This window comes from Salvelinus fontinalis, chromosome 31 (assembly GCF_029448725.1).
Source record: "Salvelinus fontinalis isolate EN_2023a chromosome 31, ASM2944872v1, whole genome shotgun sequence".
Lineage (NCBI taxonomy): Eukaryota > Metazoa > Chordata > Actinopteri > Salmoniformes > Salmonidae > Salvelinus > Salvelinus fontinalis.
In genome coordinates this window covers 35765944-35786971 of record NC_074695.1, presented here as the reverse complement: position 1 = coordinate 35786971, position 21028 = coordinate 35765944, and the positions used below count along the sequence as shown (strand labels likewise).

The window sequence follows — 21028 nt, the reverse complement described above, 5'->3', positions numbered from 1 at the left end:
ATGATAAAGGGTACCGGGCCTATATGCACAACGCTCGCTGATCTAGGATCAAGTCACACCTGTCCATATACTATTCATTGGTATCTAAAACGCAAAACTGATCCTAGATCAGCACTCCAGTTATATTGGTGCTGTATCTGATAAAATAAAGTGTATGTGCATTGATTTTAACCTGACTCGATTGATCTCAAAACCCACGATTTATAAATGTGAAAAACATTGCATACTCCTCATTGATTGATTTAATTCTTACTAATAACCCCATAAAAATGTTTTTGCATGTGAAATGAGTCTTTGCATTTGTCAGCGATCATTGTCCCATAGTATGTATTAGAGATACCAAACTGCAAAAAATGAATCCCTGTTTAAATAAGAATATACATTTTTTAAAGTTTTCTCCTCAGAGGTTTGTACACAACTTGTTACGCACTTATTTAGGGTTTCCTGTATTCCAGGCCCTGAGTTGGTTCTAAAACGTTTGTCCTCCATTTTTGATTGCAGAATCATTAACCCATATTTTTACCTTACGATTATATCTGGTACTATCCCCAAGGTTTAGCTGGTGGCCCATGTACTACCCCTTCACAAAGGTGGTGACCCTTTGTGACCTAAATAACTATCGCCCTATTACAAAACGTTCTTGCCTAGCTAAAATGTTAGAATCCTTGATTAATTCTCAGCTAAGGTCTTATCTTTGAAATGTATCAGTGGAATTTTAGACCAGGTCACAGCGTCTCTGCTGCTTCACTTGTTATAAATGATGTAGTAAATTGTAAGGCAACATTGTGCTGCCCTTTTCATTAACCTGCCAAAGGCCTTCGATACTGTGGATCACTACTAATTCAAAGGTAGTCCATTTGTAAAAAATCTGTCTGATAAACAGCACACAATATAGGGCATAAAAATTACTTTAAGCATATGTACTTTGGATGGTGCCCACATTGATCGTGTCCCGACCTACAAATATCTGATCATCTGGATAGATGAAAAACTGTCTTTTAAAAAGCATATTGATGAGTTAGTTAAGAAGCTGAGAATTGCCTCCCGAGTGGTACAGTGGTCTAAGGCACTGTATCGCAGTGCTTGAGGCGTCACAACAGACCTGGGTTTGATCCCGGGCTGTGTCGCAGCCGGCCACAACCGGGAGACCCATGAGGCGGCGCCCAGTGTCGTTCGGGGAGGGTTTGACAGGCCGGGATGTCCTTGTCCCTTCACGCTCTAGCAACTCCTGTGGCGTGCCGGGCGCATGCACTCTGACACGGTCGCCAGTTGTATGGTTTTTTCCTCCGACACATTGGTGCAGCTGGCTTCTGGGTTAAGCGAGCAGTGTCAAGAAGCTGTGTCGCTTGGCAGGGTCGTGTTTCGGAGGATGCATGGCTCTCGACCTTTGCCTCTTCCGAGTCCGTATGGGAGTTGCAGCGATGGGACAAGACTAACTACTAATTGGATATCAAGAAATTGGGGAGGAAAGGGGGTAAAATCTCAAATAAAGAAGCTGAGAATTTAAAATGGCCTTCTATAGAAGAAAACTGATCATTCAGTTGACGCTCCTACCGGTCCGAGACTAGGGCGACATTTTCTATATATGAATGCAGCTGCCACTTCATTAAAGCCATTAGATGCATTTTACTATGGCGCTCTTCGTTTTATTACGGGCGACTAGTTTAGTACACGACTGCATTCTCTACCAGAAAGTTGTCTGGCCCTCTGATGTAACCTAAGTCAATATTTATTAGATGTATTGGGTAAAAGAGACCATGGTCTTAACATGACTCGCTGACGAAATAACGGTTAAAAAGTTATAATAATAACAATAAACTTTTCACACTACTTGGCTAAGCTGAACTGAGCCAAGCTTTACCTCGTTGGCCTGGTTACACATTCGTCTACCATAGTTGCTTGTGTGGACAGTGCTGGAAAGGAAAAGGTGGAGAGAAAATATCCACGGCAGTTCAGTACTGTTCAGGTCGGCACTATAGGGTGATGGGAAAACAGTATCAGTGGAATGAAGCGAAACTGTGGTCTAAGAGGAACTCTGATGTGATTTGCAGGCAGAGGCTGGACCAGATGAGAGAGATGTACGACCGCGCCGGGGAAATGGCTTCCTCCAATCAGGATGACAACGAGGGGGCTCTGACTGGAAATGACCCCTTCTATGACCGCTTTCATTGGTTCAAATTGGTGGGGAGGTACGTACGACATAACACTGGCTAAAACGATTCCTTTGTTAAATTTTTCTTGTCAGACTTCTATTTGTCACTTCTGCTGTCTTTGGTTGGGTATTTTAGATTTAAGGGAGTTGCTTTATGGAGTTGAAAGCAAAGCGGTTGGTTTTGTTATGTGGACGGATACCCTCAGCTGTTTTGAGGAGCTTTCATGAATCATTCATGAAATGGAATCCATTTACACTTCTGCGATTCCATTATTCATTTTTATGTCTGTGCTGTTGGATTGATTCATTTTCTGTCCTTATAGCCTCATGTTTTAATTATTTCACATCTTTCAATAAGCACGTTTCATTTATGTTGATAGCGTACATTCTGTGCCCTTATGATGGTTTTTATTTTTTGGGCCCTTAAAACATTTCACTTTTTCATTTGTTATTTTCATTTGGTGATTATTTAATTTATTTTTATTTTTATCAATGTCATTTCATGTATACAGTATGTTCTTGTTTTGTTACTAACCACTATGTCTACGCGTTATGTTTTTGTACAAAAACAAATGTTGTAACAATTATGTTTGTTTCTTGTGATGTAGTGTTTCAGTTAAATAAGACTAGTACTAGTCGTAAAGTTAACACTAGACTACTAACAAATGTAAGTAAGCTTTTGTTCTTATAATTCAAATACTGTTTCTCGTGTTAACATAACTTTATCAATATGGACAGTGTCAACAATATACATATTAGCAATTTAGCAGACGCTCTGATCCAGAGCAACTTACAGTAGTGACTGAATACATGTAACTTTTTCGTACTGGTCTCAAACCCACAACCCTGGCGTTGCTAGCGACGTGCTCTACCAAATGAGACCAGTGTATCCCTCTCCAACTGTGCACCATGACAGACTTTAACCTTCAAGTCAGTCTTTCACATTACAGTACAATCTACTCAAGCCAAACTATAACTCTCTCTATTGTTAACTTCACTTGGCTGCTTGCCTCCCTGCATCCCATCACCCTCCTCCCGGCCCTCCCCTTGTACCCTTCCCTCCCCCTTAGCTCCCCCATCTTCCATGGCTGTGTCAACGAGCAGCGGCTGGCCGACCGCACGCCCTCACCCACCTTCTCCACGGCCGACTCAGACATCACAGAGCTGGCGGACGAGCGACAGAGCGAGATGTCGGACTACTTGGACGACGAGGCGTTCGTGGACGACACCAGCTCAGACGCTGGCACCGAGGAGGGCTCGGATATCTTCAGCGACGGCCAGGATCCCTTCTACGACCGCTCCCCCTGGTTCATACTGGTGGGAAGGTTGGTGACCACCCATGATGATGATGATGATGATGATGATGATCTGAACCACCATATCACTCATTTTGTGACCGTGTCACATGTGACATTACACAGGCTCTGGAAGAGGGGGTGGGGGAGAAGAGTGCTGGCTCATTTCACTCAGGGGCAAATACTAACTTAAATTTAAATTCAATGTTCACTTACTCCACATACAGTAAGCTCCAAGTATTGGAACAGTGCATATTTAGTTTGTTTTGGCTCTGTACTCCAGCACGTTGGATTTGAAATGATACAATGACTTAGACGCACAAATATCATATTCCCCCCAATATTCTAACCTCCCGTTATTGAGAGGTTAGCATGTCTTGGGGGTATAATATTTGTGCATCTGTACATTTGTCACTCATCATTATTCACTATTCATTCAGTATTATCTGTAGTCATGGTAACATCCACATTAATGTTGAAGGGTTCATGGCACATATTCTATTCTTATTTACCATAAAAGTGACTCCAAAATGGCACAGTACATTATTTTGTGCCCAATAGAAATTAATGGTAAATAATCTGGAACACAACCAAAACAAAAAGCAAATGCATCCAACACATTTGGAGTCTGGAACACAAGCTTGATGTAGTCATTGCGTGCTATGAATATGGGACCAAATACTTAACTTTTTACTACTTTAATACAAATATAAGTGAATAAGTCCCAATAATTTTGGTCCCCTAAAATGGGGTAACTATGTACAAAAAGTGCTGTACTTTCTAAACGGCTCACCCTCAAATTAAATCTGACAGTCTGCACTTTAACGTCATTGTATCATTTCCAATCCGAGTACAGAGCCAAAACAACAACAAATGTATCACTGTCCCAATACTTTTGGAGCGCGCTATAAGTAGAGTTTTCACTTAGTCATGCATTGATTCCCCATAAGGGGGGTGTGTGATAGTTACTGCTGTAAAGCGTAGCTTTGGAGGTACAAAAGGCATCTTTTTTTATTTGGCTACCATATACGATTCTAGGGCTGATGATATAATTGAAACGTATTCCCACCCATCAAAATTATCTTGTGTGCTGAGTAGTCCACTTACACCTCAAACTGTTGGGTTTTTTCAAAATGTAAATGTAAGTGTCTCATTCATTGAATTGAGTGCTCTGAACTGAGTGTTTGTGAGGTTGAATTTTTTTTCAGGCCATGGAGGTTTTAGTCTGACACAACCTATAAAACATAGAAACACTTATGCATACTGTGAGTCTCAAACATCCCCTCAGTGTCAATGATGCAAGGATATCTGAGACATGTCTCCTTGGTTGCATCCCAAATGGCATCCTATTCCCTATAAAGTGCACTACTGTCATTATTGCTGATTTTAGTAGGGAATAGGGTGCCATTTGGGACCTAACCCTTTTCTATGTATTGCATTCTGCAAGATGGTAGACTGAAAAGAAGCATAATGTGTCACACTGCTATGGAGCAGTGTCTTATTTGTAAGGCCTCATTTAGAATCAAGGCAGGCAGAGTAGAATATTCTAGAATTAGAATAGAGCCAGCACCATCATCCTCCAGGCGTGTTGTTTCATCTGTAGATATAGAATGTCATTCTATGACATTCTATTTCTATGGCTTAATACCGCTCTGCTCCAGATGCCACCATTTTCTGCTCCCGGGTGAAGTTTCCACTATGTACAGATCTAGGATTAGCTTCCCCTCCCCCAATCCCCATTAGTGGAGAAAATGCATAACTGACCCAGTATACAGTAGGGGCAACTTCACCCTACAACTCATCTGTTTTTGTGGTATCTGTAGTGGCTAATTCATTGTCTATTTGTTTTGGTGGTTATTATTCTTCATTTTCATTACCTTATTTTATTATATTTTATTTTTATTTGTATTGTATTTTGCTTTGCTTTCTTTTCAATGTCCGTAGTCATATTTGTTAACAGTATACAGTACAAGTCAAAAGTTTGGACACACCGACTTATTGAAGGGTTTTTCTTTATTTTTTACTATTTTCTACATTGTAGAATATTAGTGAAGATGTTGTTTTGATGTCTTCACTATTATTCTACAATGTAGAAAATAGTAAAAATGAAGGAAAACCCTTCAATTAGTCGGTGTGTCCAAACTTTTGACTACACTGTATGTGTGATACAATGGCAATGATATCAATTACCCATATAATAACAATGATGACGTTAATAATTGTAGGAGTGGAGGTGATACTGATTTGAAATTCACATTAATGATATCAAGTAAATAACCTTAGTGTAGTATTTTTTTTTACAACATGTATTTATAGTACATCTGAATAAACTCAGTTTGTATTTCAGATGTCATAGCCACTGCATCTAGTCTGTCTGCATCCCAAATGGCACCCTGTTCTCTATGTAGTGCACTACTTTTGACCAGGGCCCATAGGGATCAAAATTAGTGCACTATGTAGGCAACAGGGTGCCATTTGGGATCCAGACTCGGAGTCAGACGGCAGATCGATGCAGGCCCAGCCAGTCTGTTCTGTTAACAGCCCTACCTGCGTCATCATGACTAAAGATATTTGAGCTGTATTTCTCCTCTCTCCTTCTCCTTCGCCTTAGCTTTGAGTTCTCCTGCACAGGGAGGGGGAGAGTTAGGGCAACGGGGGCGCTGCAAATCAACCCCCACAAAGCAACAACACGTCAATGTGTGACTAAAGCCCGTCGACATAACAAGCGAGTCGGCTCTGGCTGCTGCATTTCAATTTAGCTAGTATTGCTGTTTTACCATTCAACAACATGGCTGAAAGAGATTGATTTTATTTTTGCTGCAATATCAGTTGTCAATATCATTTTAGCAGTTTGTCTATTTTTGTATTTGTCTATTCTGAAATATCTCTTAATTTGTGATAGAATGTATTTCTCAGTTTACCATAAGGTCGCATCCCAAATGGCACCCCTATTCCCTATATAATGCCCTACTTTTGACAAGGTACCATAGTGCACTACTTATGACCAGAGCCCTATGTAGGAAATAGGGTGCCATTTGGAACATGGACTCAATCACTTCAGTGATCATCTGATGATTGTAACTAAAAGTGTGCCTCTCGCCCTTGCACGAATGTCAATTGAGTCAATGCTGTGAGTCATAGTGATTGGTTATTGGGTCATTAGATCTCATATTACACCCTTTCCATGTGACTAGGATGTATTGTCACGACGCAGATGGCTCAAGCTTAACTTCTTTAGGGCCTGTTGAACTTTCATTGAGTCATGGTCAAATTCATTTAAATACCTATTAATTCACTAAGGGTAAATCCTAACTTCCGCTTCAGTAAAATTTTCACTTTGTTTCGTTTCTTGACTTTAGTGGATGTTAGGAATACCTCTAAAAGACACTTGACGAGCTGCCTACATAAGGTCTCCATAACAATGTATATTTATAACCCATAGATACAGCACTCATAAGCAGGATACGGTTTACTGATGCAGTATGTTATGTGCTATGAACGTGTTATGAACCCTTTAACTAAATGTACCGCATTCAAATTAAGAAAGTAATAAAATATCCGCTTGGCCTTTTTTATTGACTTAAATATAAATTAATTTGACCAAACCTTGTGAGGCAAAAGTAGACCCCAATAGGGGCTTGTAGGGTCAGATCCTCACCTCTCTCCCCCCTCCTTCCCCCATAGAGCCTTTGTGTACCTGAGCAACCTGCTCTACCCTGTGCCCCTGGTCCATCGTGTTGCCATAGTGACGGAGAAGGGCGATGTGCGTGGTTTCCTGCGTGTTGGTGTCCAAGCCATCGCTGGTACATACTGCTCGATCTCTCTCTTTCTCTCTACACACACCCTCTTTGACAAGACTCAGACCTGGGCCTGTATTCACAAAGCGTCTCAGAGGAGGAGTGCTGATCTAGGATTAGGTCCCCCTGTCCATTATCTAAATGGCAAACTTATCCTAGATCAGCACTCCTACTCTGAGACTCATTGTGAATTCAATTAGTATGTTATATACTCTCACATAATTGTCCAATCCTGCTCTTTGAATATGTATCCAGGTAGAATGTAACAATGTCTGCATCGCAGTGCTAGCTGCGCCACCAGAGTCTCTGGGTTCGCGCCCAGGCTCTGTCGCAGCCGGCCGCGACCGGGAGGTCCGTGGGGCGACGCACAATTGGCTTAGCGTCGTCCGGGTTAGGGAGGATTTGGCCGGTAGGGATATCCTTGTCTCATCGCGCTGCAGCGACTCCTGTGGCGGGCCGGGCGCAGTGCGCGCTAACCGAGGGGGGCGGGTGCACGGTGTTTCCTCCGACACATTGGTGCGGCTGGCTTCCGGGTTGGAGGCGCGCTGTGTTAAGAAGCAGTGCGGCTTGGTTGGGTTGTGCTTCGGAGGACGCATGGCTTTCGACCTTCGTCTCTCCCGAGCCCGTACGGGAGTTGTAGCGATGAGACAAGATAGTAATTACTAGCGATTGGATACCACAAAAATTGGGGAAAAAGGGGTAAAAAAAAAAGAATGTAACAATGTGTGTACAGAATGCGACAAGGCACCCTAATCACAGACCACATTCACTAAAACCACAAAGAAACAATTTTATACAAGAAAATACCAGATCTAACTCCACAATGAATCAGAATGACTGGAAGAAATGTTGAAAAGCCCTCGCTTTTCTAGCGACCTGAGGGAGAATTCCCAGAGTCGACTGCTTTGTGCTCTTTGAAGAGACGAGTCTGCTCTTGTCAACACACCACGTTAATAACTGGGGCTGACGAACGCGATGACAATGACTTGTAAAATGTGTCTTTGTAGCTGACGAGGAGGCCCCAGATTACGGGTCAGGAGTGAGACAGTCGGGAACTGCCAAGATATCCTTTGACGACGAGTACTTCAAAAAGGTAAGGCCACATCAGACAAACTCATTTAAAAAAAACATTATGGCCGATTTCCCCGAACACAGATGGAGCCTAGTCCTGGACTCAAAAGCATGTTCAATGGTGATTCTCCATTGAAAGTGCTTTTTAGTCTTGGACTAGGCTTAATCATGTCCACATTCCATACACCTCCCAATAAACGTGTCTTTTAATCAGCAACATGTTCCCAGTGTTTTTTTTTTCTTCAAATGTTCACTATCAAAGCAGCTATATGCTAATATCTCACTCCCTCTGTCTTTCTCTCCCTCCCTCCCTTCCATCAGAATGACTTTCCTTCCACAGTCATGACCTGCTCTGGCCTTTCTCTGGAGGAGCTGCGCTTTGTGGAGGGCCAGGGTCAGAGTTCAGAGATCATCACCCCCTCCGAGGAGCAGAACAGAATCAATGACATGGGTAAGGAAGGAGAGACCGGGGCAGCTCCAAGACCCTCTCCTCTCATTATTATTAGGCCTACATCTCACCGGCCAATGGCTTGAATTGAGTGTGAATTAATAGTGGCAGACAGTGTTGTCCCTAAATCATTTTCCAGGTAGGGCTATGCAAAGGCACCCAAAGTAACATCCAGGGCCTCTTAAACCAACATTTTCAACCAAATGTTTGTAGGCGGGGGAGGGTGGATGGCGTCCCACCTCTACAATGATGGGGGAAACGCTGGTGGCAGATATTCTTATTGAAGGTGGAGGATGAATTGAAATAGGTTGATACAAGAGTTGGAGATGGCCTTCAGTCATAAAAATCAAATAGATTTAAATTACTAAAGGTCACGGGGCAGCAGGTAGCCTAGTGGAGCATTGGGCCAGTAACCGAAAGGTTGCTAGATCGAATCCCCGAGCTGACAAGCTAAATATCTGTCGTTCTGCCCCTGAACATGGCAGTTAACCCACTGTTCCTAGGATGTCATTGTAAATAAAAATGTGTTCTTAACTGACTTGCCTAGTTAAATAAAAAAAAATACATTTTTTGGGGGCTAATGTGAAACTCTGAGTGTAACGTGACATCTGGTTGGTGCAGTCATATTTAGTTTCCCTGTGAAGGAATTTACAATAGTCCACATAAGCCATTTGATAGAAAAACATAAACTTTGACCATAAACCTTCCTTTCATTGTGCACTTTATTGAGCTGTTGAACTGTAAATAAAGAGGGAAGGAGTAGAGGGAGAGCGAAAAATATGGAGGGAAGTAGAGAGAGTTGGTCTAGCAGTTAAAGCCGCTGTCTCTGGCACATGTATGGTCCCCCTGCCTGCGTTGAATAGAATCCCGGCCCTACCAGCCTTCTCACCTCTGCATCTACTCACATCCCCCTTCCCCTTATACCTGTCTCTATCAATAACACACTTAAATCCTGGCCTCCCGAGTGGTGCAGCGGTTTAAGGCACTGCATCGCAGTGCTTGAGGCGTCACTACAGCCCCTGGTTCGATCCCAGGCTGTGTCACAGTAGGCCGTGATTGGGAGACCCCATGAGGCGGCACACAATTGGCCCAGCGTCGTACGGGTGAGGGGAGTGTTTGGCCGGCCAGGATGTCCTTGTCCCATCGCGTTCTAGCGACTCCTTGTGGCAAGGCGGACGCATGCAAGCTGACCTCGGTCGCCAGTTGGACGGCGTTTCCTCTGACACATTGGTGCGGATGGCTTACAGGTTAAGCGAGCAGTGTGTCAAGAAGCATGGCTCTCGAGCTTCACCTCTCCTGAGTCCATAGGGGATTTGCAGCGATTGAACAAGACTAACTACCAATTGGATATCATGAAATTGGGGGAAAAGTCAATGTAAGAAAATTGAGGATAACACACAACATTTTACATTGTGTTCATCCTGGTATGTATCTATCCGCTGCATGTTCTAACCCTTTGCTGTGGGTGTTTTGTGACAGACCTGAAGCTGGTTCAGGGGAACTTGGTTGACCCTAAGCTTAGTTGTGAAGAAGGTCTGACTGGCCAACTGGAGGTGGGCAGTATCTTTACCTTCCGTGTGACCGTGCTCCAAGCCAGCGGCATTCTACCAGAGTATGCCGACATCTTCTGCCAGTTCAAGTGAGTTGGTCGGCTGTCATCGGATCTGTCCTAGCACACGCACACCGCTGCCATAATGATCTAGGATCAGGGCTGTTGTCAAAGTGTGTGTGTGTGTATATGTATGTATGTGTGTATATGTATATGTATGTATGAGATATATATATATATATATATATATATATATATATATACACACACACACACACACACACACACACACACACACACACACACACACACACACACACACACACACACACAGTGGGGCAAGAAAGTATTTAGTCAGCCACCAATTGTGCAAGTTCTCCCACTTAAAAAGATGAGGCCTGTAATTTTCATCATAGGTACACTTCAACTATGACAGACAAAATGAGAAAAAAAAATCCAGAAAATCACATTGTAGGATTTTTTATGAATTTATTTGCAAATTATGGTGGAAAATAAGTATTTGGTCAATAACAAAAGTTTCTCAATACTTTGTTATATACCCTTTGTTGACAATGACAGAGGTCAAACGTTTTCTATAAGTCTTCACAAGGTTTTCACACACTGTTGCTGGTATTTTGGCCCATTCCTCCATGCAGATCTCCTCTAGAGCAGTGATGTTTTGGGGCTGTTGCTGGGCAACACGGACTTTCAACTCCCTCCAAAGATTTTCTATGGGGTTGAGATCTGGAGACTGGCTAGGCCACTCCAGGACCTTGAAATGCTTCTTACGAAGCCACTCCTTCGTTGCCCGGGCTGTGTGTTTGGGATCATTGTCATGCTGAAAGACCCAGCCACGTTTCATCTTCAATGCCCTTGCTGATGGAAGGAGGTTTACTCAAAATCTCACAATACATGGCCCCATTCATTCTTTCCTTTACACGGATCAGTCGTCCTGGTCCCTTTGCAGAAAAACAGCCCCAAAGCATGATGTTTCCACCCCCATGCTTCACAGTAGGTATGGTGTTCTTTGGATGCAACTCAGCATTCTTTGTCCTTCAAACACGACGAGTTGAGTTTTTACCAAAGAGTTCTATTTTGGTTTCATCTGACCATATGACATTCTCCCAATCTTCTTCTGGATCATCCAAATGCTCTCTAGCAAACTTCAGACGGGCCTGGACATGTACTGGCTTAAACAGGGGGACACGTCTGGCACTGCAGGATTTGAGTCCCTGGCGGCGTAGTGTGTTACTGATGGTAGGCTTTGTTACTTTGGTCCCAGCTCTCTGCAGGTCATTCCTTAGGTCCCCCCGTGTGGTTCTGGGATTTTTGCTCACCGTTCTTGTGATCATTTTGACCCCACGGGGTGAGATCTTGCGTGGAGCCCCAGATCGAGGGAGGTTATCAGTGGTCTTGTATGTCTTCCATTTCCTAATAATTGCTCCCACAGTTGATTTCTTCAAACCAAGCTGCTTACCTATTGCAGATTCAGTCTTCCCAGCCTGGTGCAGGTCTACAATTGTGTTTCTGGTGTCCTTTGACAGCTCTTTGGTCTTGGCCATAGTGGAGTTTGGAGTGTGACTGTTTGAGGTTGTGGACAGGTGTCTTTTATACTGATAACAAGTTCAAACAGGTGCCATTAATACAGGTAACGAGTGGAGGACAGAGGAGCCTCTTAAAGAAGAAGTTACAGGTCTGTGAGAGCCAGAAATCTTGCTTGTTTCTAGGTGACCAAATACTTATTTTCCACCTTAATTGGCAAATAAATTCATTAAAAATCCTACAATGTGATTTTCTGGATTTTTTTTCTTCTCATTTTGTTTGTCATAGTTGAAGTGTACCTATGATGAAAATTACAGGCCTCATCTTTTTAAGTGGGAGAACTTGCACTATTGGTGGCTGACTAAATACTTGTTTGCCCCACTGTGTGTGTATATGTGTATATACAGTGGGGAGAACAAGTATTTGATACACTGCCGATTTTTCAGGTTTTCCTACTTACAAAGCATGTAGCGGTCTGTCATTTTTTATCATAGGTACACTTCAACTGTGAGAGAAGGAATCTAAAACAAAAATCCAGAAAATCACATTGTATGATTTTTAAGTAATTAATTTGCATTTTATTGCATGACATAAGTATTTGGTCACCTACCAACCAGTAAGAATTCTGGCTCTCACAGACCTGTTAGTTTTTCTTTAAGAAGCCCTCCTGTTCTCCACTCATTACCTGTATTAACTGCACCTGTTTGAACTCGTTACCTGTATAAAAGACACCTGTCCACACACTCAATCAAACAGACTCCGACCTCTCCACAATGGCCAAGACCAGAGAGCTGTGTAAGGACATCAGGGATAAAATTGTAGACCTGCACAAGGCTGGGATGGGCTGCAGGACAATAGGCAAGCAGCTTGGTGAGAAGGCAACAACTGTTGGCGCAATTATTAGAAAATGGAAGAAGTTCAAGATGACGGTCAATCACCCTCGGTCTGGGGCTCCATGCAAGATCTCACCTCGTGGGGCATCAATGATCATGAGGAAGGTGAGGGATCAGCCCAGAACTACACGGCAGGACCTGGTCAATGACCTGAAGAGAGCTGGGACCACTGTCTCAAAGAAAACCATTAGTAACACACTACGCCGTCATGGATTAAAATCCTGCAGCGCACGCAAGGTCCCCCTGCTCAAGCCAGTGCATGTCCAGGCCCGTCTGATGTTTGCCAATGACCATCTGGATGATCCAGAGGAGGAATGGGAGAAGGTCATGTGTTCTGATGAGACAAAAATAGAGCTTTTTGGTCTAAACTCCACTCGCCGTGTTTGGAGGAAGAAGAAGGATGAGTACAACCCCAAGAACACCATCCCAACCGTGAAGCATGGAGGTAGAAACATCATTCTTTGGGGATGCTTTTCTGCAAAGGGAACAGGACGACTGCACCGTATTGAGGGGAGGATGGATGGGGCCATGTATCGCGAGATCTTGGCCAACAACCTCCTTCCCTCAGTAAGAGCATTGAAGATGGGTCGTGGCTGGGTCTTCCAGCATGACAACGACCCGAAACACACAGCCAGGGCAACTAAGGAGTGGCTCCGTAAGAAGCATCTCAAGGTCCTGGAGTGGCCTAGCCAGTCTCCAGACCTGAACCAAAGAGAAAATCTTTGGAGGGAGCTGAAAGTCCGTATTGCCCAGCAACAGCCCCGAAACCTGAAGGATCTGGAGAAGGTCTGTATGGAGGAGTGCCAAAATCCCTGCTGCAGTGTGTGCAAACCTGGTCAAGAACTACAGGAAACGTATGATCTCTGTAATTGCAAACAAAGGTTTCTGTACCAAATATTAAGTTCTGCTTTTCTGATGTATCAAATACTTATGTCATGCAATAAATTGCAAATTAATTACTTAAAAATCATACAATGTGATTTTCTGGATTTTTGAGATTTAGATTCCGTCTCTCACAGTTGAAGTGTACCTATGTTAAAAATTACAAACCTCTACATGCTTTGTAAGTAGGAAAACCTGCAAAATCGGCAGTGTATCAAATACTTGTTCTCCCCACTGTGTATATATATATATATATATATATATGTGTGTGTATGTATATATATATATATATATTACCGTTCAAAAGTTTGGGGCCACTTAGAAATGTCCTTTTTTTGTCCATTTAAAATAACATCAAATTGATCAGGAATACAGTATAGACATTGTTAATGTTGTAAATGACTATTGTAGCAGAAACGGCTGATTTTTTTTATGGAATATCTACAGAGGCCCATTTATCAGCAACCATCACTCCTGTGTTACAATGGCACGTTGTGTTAGCTAATCCAAGTTTATTATTTTAAAAGGCTAATTGATCATTAGTAAACCCTTTTGCAATTATGTTAGCACAGCTGAAAACTGTTCTGATTAAAGAAGCATCAGCAATTGTGGGTTTGATTACAGGCTCAAAATGTCCAGAAACATATAAATAACTTTCTTCTGAAACTCGTCAGTCTATTCTTGTTCTGAGATTCCCTCCACAGAACAGCGCAAACTGGCTCTAACCAGAATAAAAAGAGGAGTGAGAGACCCCGGTGCACAACTGAGCAAGAGGACAAGTACATTAGTGTCTAGTTTGAGAAACAGACGCCTCACAAGTCCTCAACTGGCAGCTTCATTAAATAGTACCCACAAAACACCAGTCTCAACGTCAACAGTGAAGAGGCAACTCCGGGATGCTGGCCTTCTAGGCAAGAGTTGCAATGAAAAAAACATCTCAGACTTGCCAATAAAAAGAAAAGATTAAGATGGGCAAAAGAACACCGACACTGGACAGAGGAACTCTTGCCTAGAAGGTCAGCATCCAAAGAGTTGCCTCTTCACTGTTGAAGAGCGCTGTTCTGTGAAGGGAGTAGTACACAGCATTGTACGAGATCTTAAGTTTCTTGGCAATTTCTCGAATGGAATAGCCTTCATTTCTCAGGACAACAGTAAACTGTCAAGTCTGGGTCAATTGGAAGTGTACCTGTGGATGTATTTCAAGGCCTACCTACAAACTCAGTGCTTCTTTGCTTGACATCATGGGAAAATCAAAAGTAATCAGCCAAGACGTCAAATTGTAGACCTCCACAAGTCTGGTTCATCCTTGGGAGCAATTTCCAAACGCCTGAAGGTACCACATTCATCTGTACAAACAATGGTATGCAAGTACAAACACCATGGGACCACGAAGCCGTCATACCGCTCAGGAAGGAGACGCGTTCTGTGTCCTAGAGATGAACGTACTTTGGTGTGAAAAGTGCAAATGAATCCCAGAACAACACAAAGGACCTTGTGAAGATGCTGGAGGAAACCGGTACAAAAGTATCTATATCCACAGTAAAACGAGTCCTATATCGACATAACCTGAAAGGCTGCTCAGCAAGGAAGAAGCCACTGCTCCAAAACCGCCAGTAAAAAAAAGCCAGACTACAGTTTTTAACTGCACATGGGGACAAAGATCATACCTTTTGGAGATATGTCCTCTGGTCTGATGAAACAAAAATAGAACTGTTTGGCAATAATGATCATCGTTATGTTTGGAAGAAAAAGGGGGAGACTTGCAAGCCGAAGAACACCATCCCAACCGTGAAGCACGGGGGCGGCAACATCATGTTGCGGGGTGCTTTCCTGCAGGAGGGAATGGTGCACTTCACAAAATAGATGGCATCATGAGAGGAAAATTATGTGGATATATTGAAGCAACATCTCAAGACTTCACTCAGGAAGTTAAAGCTTGATCGCAAATGGGTCTTCCAAATGGATAATGACCCCAAGCATACTTCCAAAGTTGTGGCAAAATGGCTTAAGGACAACAAAGTCAAGGTATTGGATTGGCCATCACAAAGCCCTGACCTCAATCCTATAGAAAATTTGTGGGCAGAACTGAAAAAGCACGTGCGAACAAGGAGGCCTACAAACCTGACTTCTGACCCACTGGGAATCTGATGAAAGAAATAAAAGCTGAAATAAATCATGCTTTCTACTATTATTCCGACATTTCACATTCTTAAAATAAAGTGGTGATCCTAACTGACCTAAGACATGGAATTTTTACTAGGATTAAATGTCAGGAATTGTGAAACTGAGTTTGAATGTATTTGGCTAAGGTGTATGTAAACTTCCGACTTCAACTGTAGATATTCTATAAAATCAGCTGATTTCACCTACAATAGTAATTTACAACATTAACAATGTCTCCACTGTATTCCTGATCAATTTTATGTTATTTTAATGGACAAAAAATTAGCTTTTCTTTCAAAAACAAGGACATTTCTAAGTGACTCAAAACGTTTGAAGTGTGTGTGTGTGTGTGGGAACAGAAGTACTGATGACAGGTATAATGGTTTAATACTTGTTATAAGTATGTATGAGCCTTTATGATGTCTTATTATAATATGTTATAAGGCTTATATGGGATATGTAACAAATTCCAAATGGCTGTTATTTAGTCAGGATCGTTATGAGAGGATGATAATAAGACCTTATAAAGGTAGGGTGTTAAACACAAGTCATAACAACAGCATCATGCATCATACCTGTCGGCTTTCATTTTTATAGACCTTTTAGTAACACTTTACTTAAATGTACAGTATTATTATTTGTAACATTCAAGCATCATCTGTTGGCTCCTCAGTTTTCTCCATCGTCACGACGAAGCCTTCTCCACAGAGCCTCTGAAGAACACTGGGAAAGGAACTCCTCTGGGCTTCTATCACGTCCAGAATGTGAGTGCACACGCATACACAACGCACGCTCACACCACACAAACGTCTCACACACACACACCACACAAACGTCTCACATACACAAAGGTATAGAAATATGACCCAAAGCTGATTCATTTTCCCATTCACTCCTGTTGTGTAGATTTCAGTGGAGGTGACTGAGTCGTTCATTGAGTACATCAAGACCAAGCCCATCGTGTTTGAGGTGTTTGGTCACTACCAGCAGCACCCTCTGCACCTGCACGGTCAGGACCTCATAAGGTAGGTTGAATGGTCACCTGCACACATACTGTATGCTCCAGGGTGAAGTTTTCCCTAGATACAGATCCAAGATCAGCTTCCCCTTCCCCAATCCTATAGGAGAAAATGCTAAACTGATCCAAGATCAGGATCTAGGAGCTACATCATGCCACACCCCCACATACCTTTTTTAATGATTAATTGGTAATGATGGGTTGTCTAGTACTAAAGTAAAGCCTACACTCTCAACTGTCAATTTGTTAACAAGGTCTTTTGCTACTGTAGTACTACATAATTTTTTCCCAGATCAGCACGCCATGATTTGTTGTCTGTCTAATTAACATTAGCCAGAATGTCTTAAGGCTCACATCCAACACATTCAAAACATCACATTAAAAGCTCAAGTAATGACATCAAATAAAAACATACAAAAAGCAATTCAATTTAAAATACTAAATGTGTAGTCTTTTTGTTTGTTTGTAGTCCTCCTCAGGCTGCCAGGAAGTACTACCCTATTCCAATGCCCCTGTCTAAGCCAGGTAAGGATTCTACAGATACCACATCGACAGTATCGTGAAAAGCAGTGCAGAAAATCTTGCCATCCCTTTATCCAATATTTTTTTTTAAATCGCCACCACACTGTATATCCAGTCACAACTGCATGTCTCATATCTTCCTCTGTTTCTTTCTTTCCTTTTTTTGGCATTTTGTTTTCTGACCCATTTCCTTGTCACTACTCACCCACACCCTCAATATGTCCTTCCCGTTCTACTAAATCCATATCCATCTCTCTCATTCTCTTTCTCAAATCTCTCTTCCACTCACCCACATTTTTCTTACTACCTCTCTCTTCCATTCACTCCCACCCCTACGCCATATGACCAAACCCCCTCCCCGTCTCAGACCACGCCCGTAAGATAGAGTTGATTCGTTACCTGATGACTGGCTCCGTGCCCGGCCAGGTGCTGGACACGCTGTCCGAGCATGCCAATGCCCTAGCATCCACGGCAGTGGCCAGCCTGGAGGACGGGGCTGACCAACTCTCTCACTTCCCCTTCCTTCCCATGCCCACCAGCCCCGTGCTGACAGTACCCAGGCACCATGGTTGGTACAGCGGACATTAGAACCGCGAGAGTAGTAGCTGGGAGTAGCAGCAGTATGCGCTGTACTATTAGCCTGGTCCCAGATCTGTTTGTGCTGCATCGACAACAACCATGGGCGAGTTGACTATATACACACAAACAGATGTGGAATCAGGCTACTCTACTGTAGCCCCGTGCTGTGCTTTTGTTTTGCTTTGTCTTCTGGCTGTAGTTGGCATAGGCCGGTGTGGTGCATCCTAGTTTTGTCTGGCCCAATTCTAGTCCTAGTCCCCTGCATTGTCTCTCACATACCAACTAGCCACATACCTTTTAGGGCTGGGGATTACCATGGACCTCACAATATGATATCATCACCATACTTAAAGAACCAAAGTTTGGACACACCTCATTCCAGGGTTTTTATTTATTTGTAGTATTTTCTACATAGTAGCATAATAGTGAAGACATCAACACTATGAAATAACACAGAATCCTGTAGTAACCAAAAAAGTGATCAACCAATCATACTATATTTGAGATTTTCCAATATAGCCACACTTTTTTCCTTGATTACAGCTTTACACACTCTTAGCATTCTCTCTCAATATATTGCTCACTATGTGTCTGCTGCAGAGAGATGAGACGGCATGAGAATACAGGTCTAAAGCTAATTGGGCTCCAGTCCCATTACCTAAACACACACAAACAGAAAAATTGATGTTTCCTTTTAACAATCTCTGGCATTGTTTAGTGAATAGTTGAATAGCAAATCTCTATCTGCTGTAGAAAAATTATGTTAAAAGGGGAGGAGGTAAATCAAATGTTATTAGTCACATGTGCCGAAATACAGCAGGTGTAGACCTTACAGTGAAATGCTTACTTACGAGCCCATAACCAACAATGCAGTTTTTAAAAATACGGATAAGAAATAAAAGTCACCGGTTAGTTGAGGTAATATTTACATGTAGGTGGAGTTGTAATCATGATGTGGCAGTTTGATAACTCAGCAGGATATAAAGCTTCTAATGTGTAATCTGTGATATAGCCTCCCCACGTCCCCTAGTGTAGCGCTATAGAATTGAGAGTATTTGTGATTTGCCTTTGGACAGGCTGTGTTGTAGTGTCACTCCTTGATAGTATTTAAATGGAGATTGCAGTGTTCCCGGCTTAATTCAATTGTAGTGGATTTAGAATTGGACAGTTGTTTTGTACCTTGTGAAATAAGCCCTTCGAGTACAGTAAGGAGTATTGATTAGTGAATGTTTACAGGCTTATAATAACACATTAGGGTGTTACAGGAGTTACCGCATGTCATCATCACTATCCGTTTAACCGTTGTTTACGTACGCCAGAGCTCCAAGAAAAATCTGAGTGTGTAATAGTAGGACACGTACTGTACATGCATGATTATCATCCCCTGTTCATGTTCATTTTTCCAAGAAATGCAGAATTCATGTTTCTCTCAAGTTTATTTCAGCAGCTCCCTCTGTTATCACATGCTATTGAGATTGTCTAATGGGTTTGTGTGCGCGTGTCTCACTCGCTCTCTGTCTGTCTCTCTCTCTGTCGCTGTCTTGGTCTCTGTGTGTGTTTCCCTCCAGTACCAGCCACCAAGCTCAACACCATCAGCAAGTCCAACCTGGGCCAGTGTGTGAGCAAGTACGACCTGCTGGTGTGGTTCGAGATCAGCGAGCTGGAGCCCACCGGAGAGTGAGTGTCCAAGTCTGCGCGCACTCACGGTCGCATGCACACGAGCATACACACATGCGGACGCATGCACATACAAACACAGGGGTTTGGCTGTTCCAGACTTATGTTTGTCCCTGGCTTTTTTCCGTAGGTACATACCAGCTGTGGTGGATCACAGTGGAGGACTGCCCTGCCATGGAACCTACCTACTGCATCAGGTACAGTACAGTGACCCCTCAGGGCCCATATTCATAAAGCGTCTCAGAGTAGAAGTGCTGATCTGGAATCAGTTTAGCCTTTTTGATCATTATTCATAATATTACATGATTTGACTGTTTATGATGGTATCGCTGTTGATATTGACACGTTCACAGTCATTGTGTCTGGGCTACTGGGATACTGACTGATACTGTTTGCTTGTGCTGCAGGGGATTCAGCGTCGGATCACCGTCACCCTCATCCACGAGAAGGGCAGCGAGCTCCACTGGAAGGACCTGCGTGAGCTGGTTGTTGGTGAGTGCTTCAAAATAAAGGCAATACACTATCCAACTGAATTAATTTTATTTGAGAAATGTAAAATACATATGGATTTGCCTCAGCAATGTTAGCACAAAAATACACAACTGGCTTACCCAAGGTCATTGGTCCCAGACAAGATAATCGAAAAGCGGCAACTATTTTAAATGATGTCTAAATAAACAAAGAAAAGCTATTAATAAAAAACAATTAAAGTCACTTCATGAACTGACTGATTTTAATTCAATTTGACTCAAACCCCAGTGTCTGACGACGTTACCGGAGAGACAGGGCTTCATCATCATGAGAACATCCTGTGTTGCTTGCTTCCTCAGGTCGGATCAGGAACAAGCCAGAGGTGGATGACTCAGCAGCAGATGCCGTCCTGTCCCTCAACATCATCTCGGCCAAAAATATCAAATCATCCCACAACGCTAACAGGTACTAGCCAGTACTGCCCTACCAAGAAAAAAGGCAGTAACTGCTCATTTGGTCTAAAATTTGTTAATGTAATAATTGCTACATTAAATACATGCTTAATCATGTGGACAAGTATGCTGCCTGTATTGTGTTTTGGAGAAAATGGGGGTCATGTTAGCAGTAACTGCATAAAGTTACTGTGAAACCAAGGTAAATAAAAGCCATTTTTCTCAGTTCCACGCTATGGTGCTACACTGCCCTACCAAGCCTTTTTGCTTGGTAGGGCAGTGTAACACCATTAAATTGCGTTAGCTCCCCAATCGAATGTCTAGGTTTTAGCTCATGGTATGCAGGAGGGTGCAGGCATACAGGCATAGAAGATAATCATACAGTATAAGAATATTATGTCTTTGGATGGATTTTATGAATTTTATTAAAGGGTTGGTTTCCCAGATAGAGATGAAGCCTACTCCTGGACTAAGAAGTATGTTCAATAGAGATTCTCAAGTAAAAGTGCCTTTGTAA

General features: G+C 42.6%; 1 protein-coding gene across 13 annotated transcripts in view; it reads left to right on the top strand.

The window, feature by feature from the left end:
- The window catches only part of kif1b (kinesin family member 1B), a 120977-nt gene that overhangs the window by 85263 nt on the left and 14686 nt on the right, over positions 1-21028 (top strand). For 10 of the 13 annotated variants that reach the window (XM_055892375.1, XM_055892383.1, XM_055892382.1 and 7 more), the window contains 13 exons: positions 2052-2189; positions 3223-3477; positions 7132-7250; positions 8252-8337; positions 8637-8766; positions 10243-10402; positions 16466-16556; positions 16699-16817; positions 17280-17335; positions 19480-19588; positions 19719-19785; positions 19996-20080; positions 20419-20524. In XM_055892375.1, the coding sequence (XP_055748350.1) occupies positions 2052-2189; positions 3223-3477; positions 7132-7250; positions 8252-8337; positions 8637-8766; positions 10243-10402; positions 16466-16556; positions 16699-16817; positions 17280-17335; positions 19480-19588; positions 19719-19785; positions 19996-20080; positions 20419-20524 (1521 nt within the window). The remainder of the gene's footprint in view (positions 1-2051; positions 2190-3222; positions 3478-7131; positions 7251-8251; positions 8338-8636; positions 8767-10242; positions 10403-16465; positions 16557-16698; positions 16818-17279; positions 17336-19479; positions 19589-19718; positions 19786-19995; positions 20081-20418; positions 20525-21028) is intronic. The other 3 variants (XM_055892386.1, XM_055892385.1, XM_055892384.1) reach the window with 1 other exon arrangement.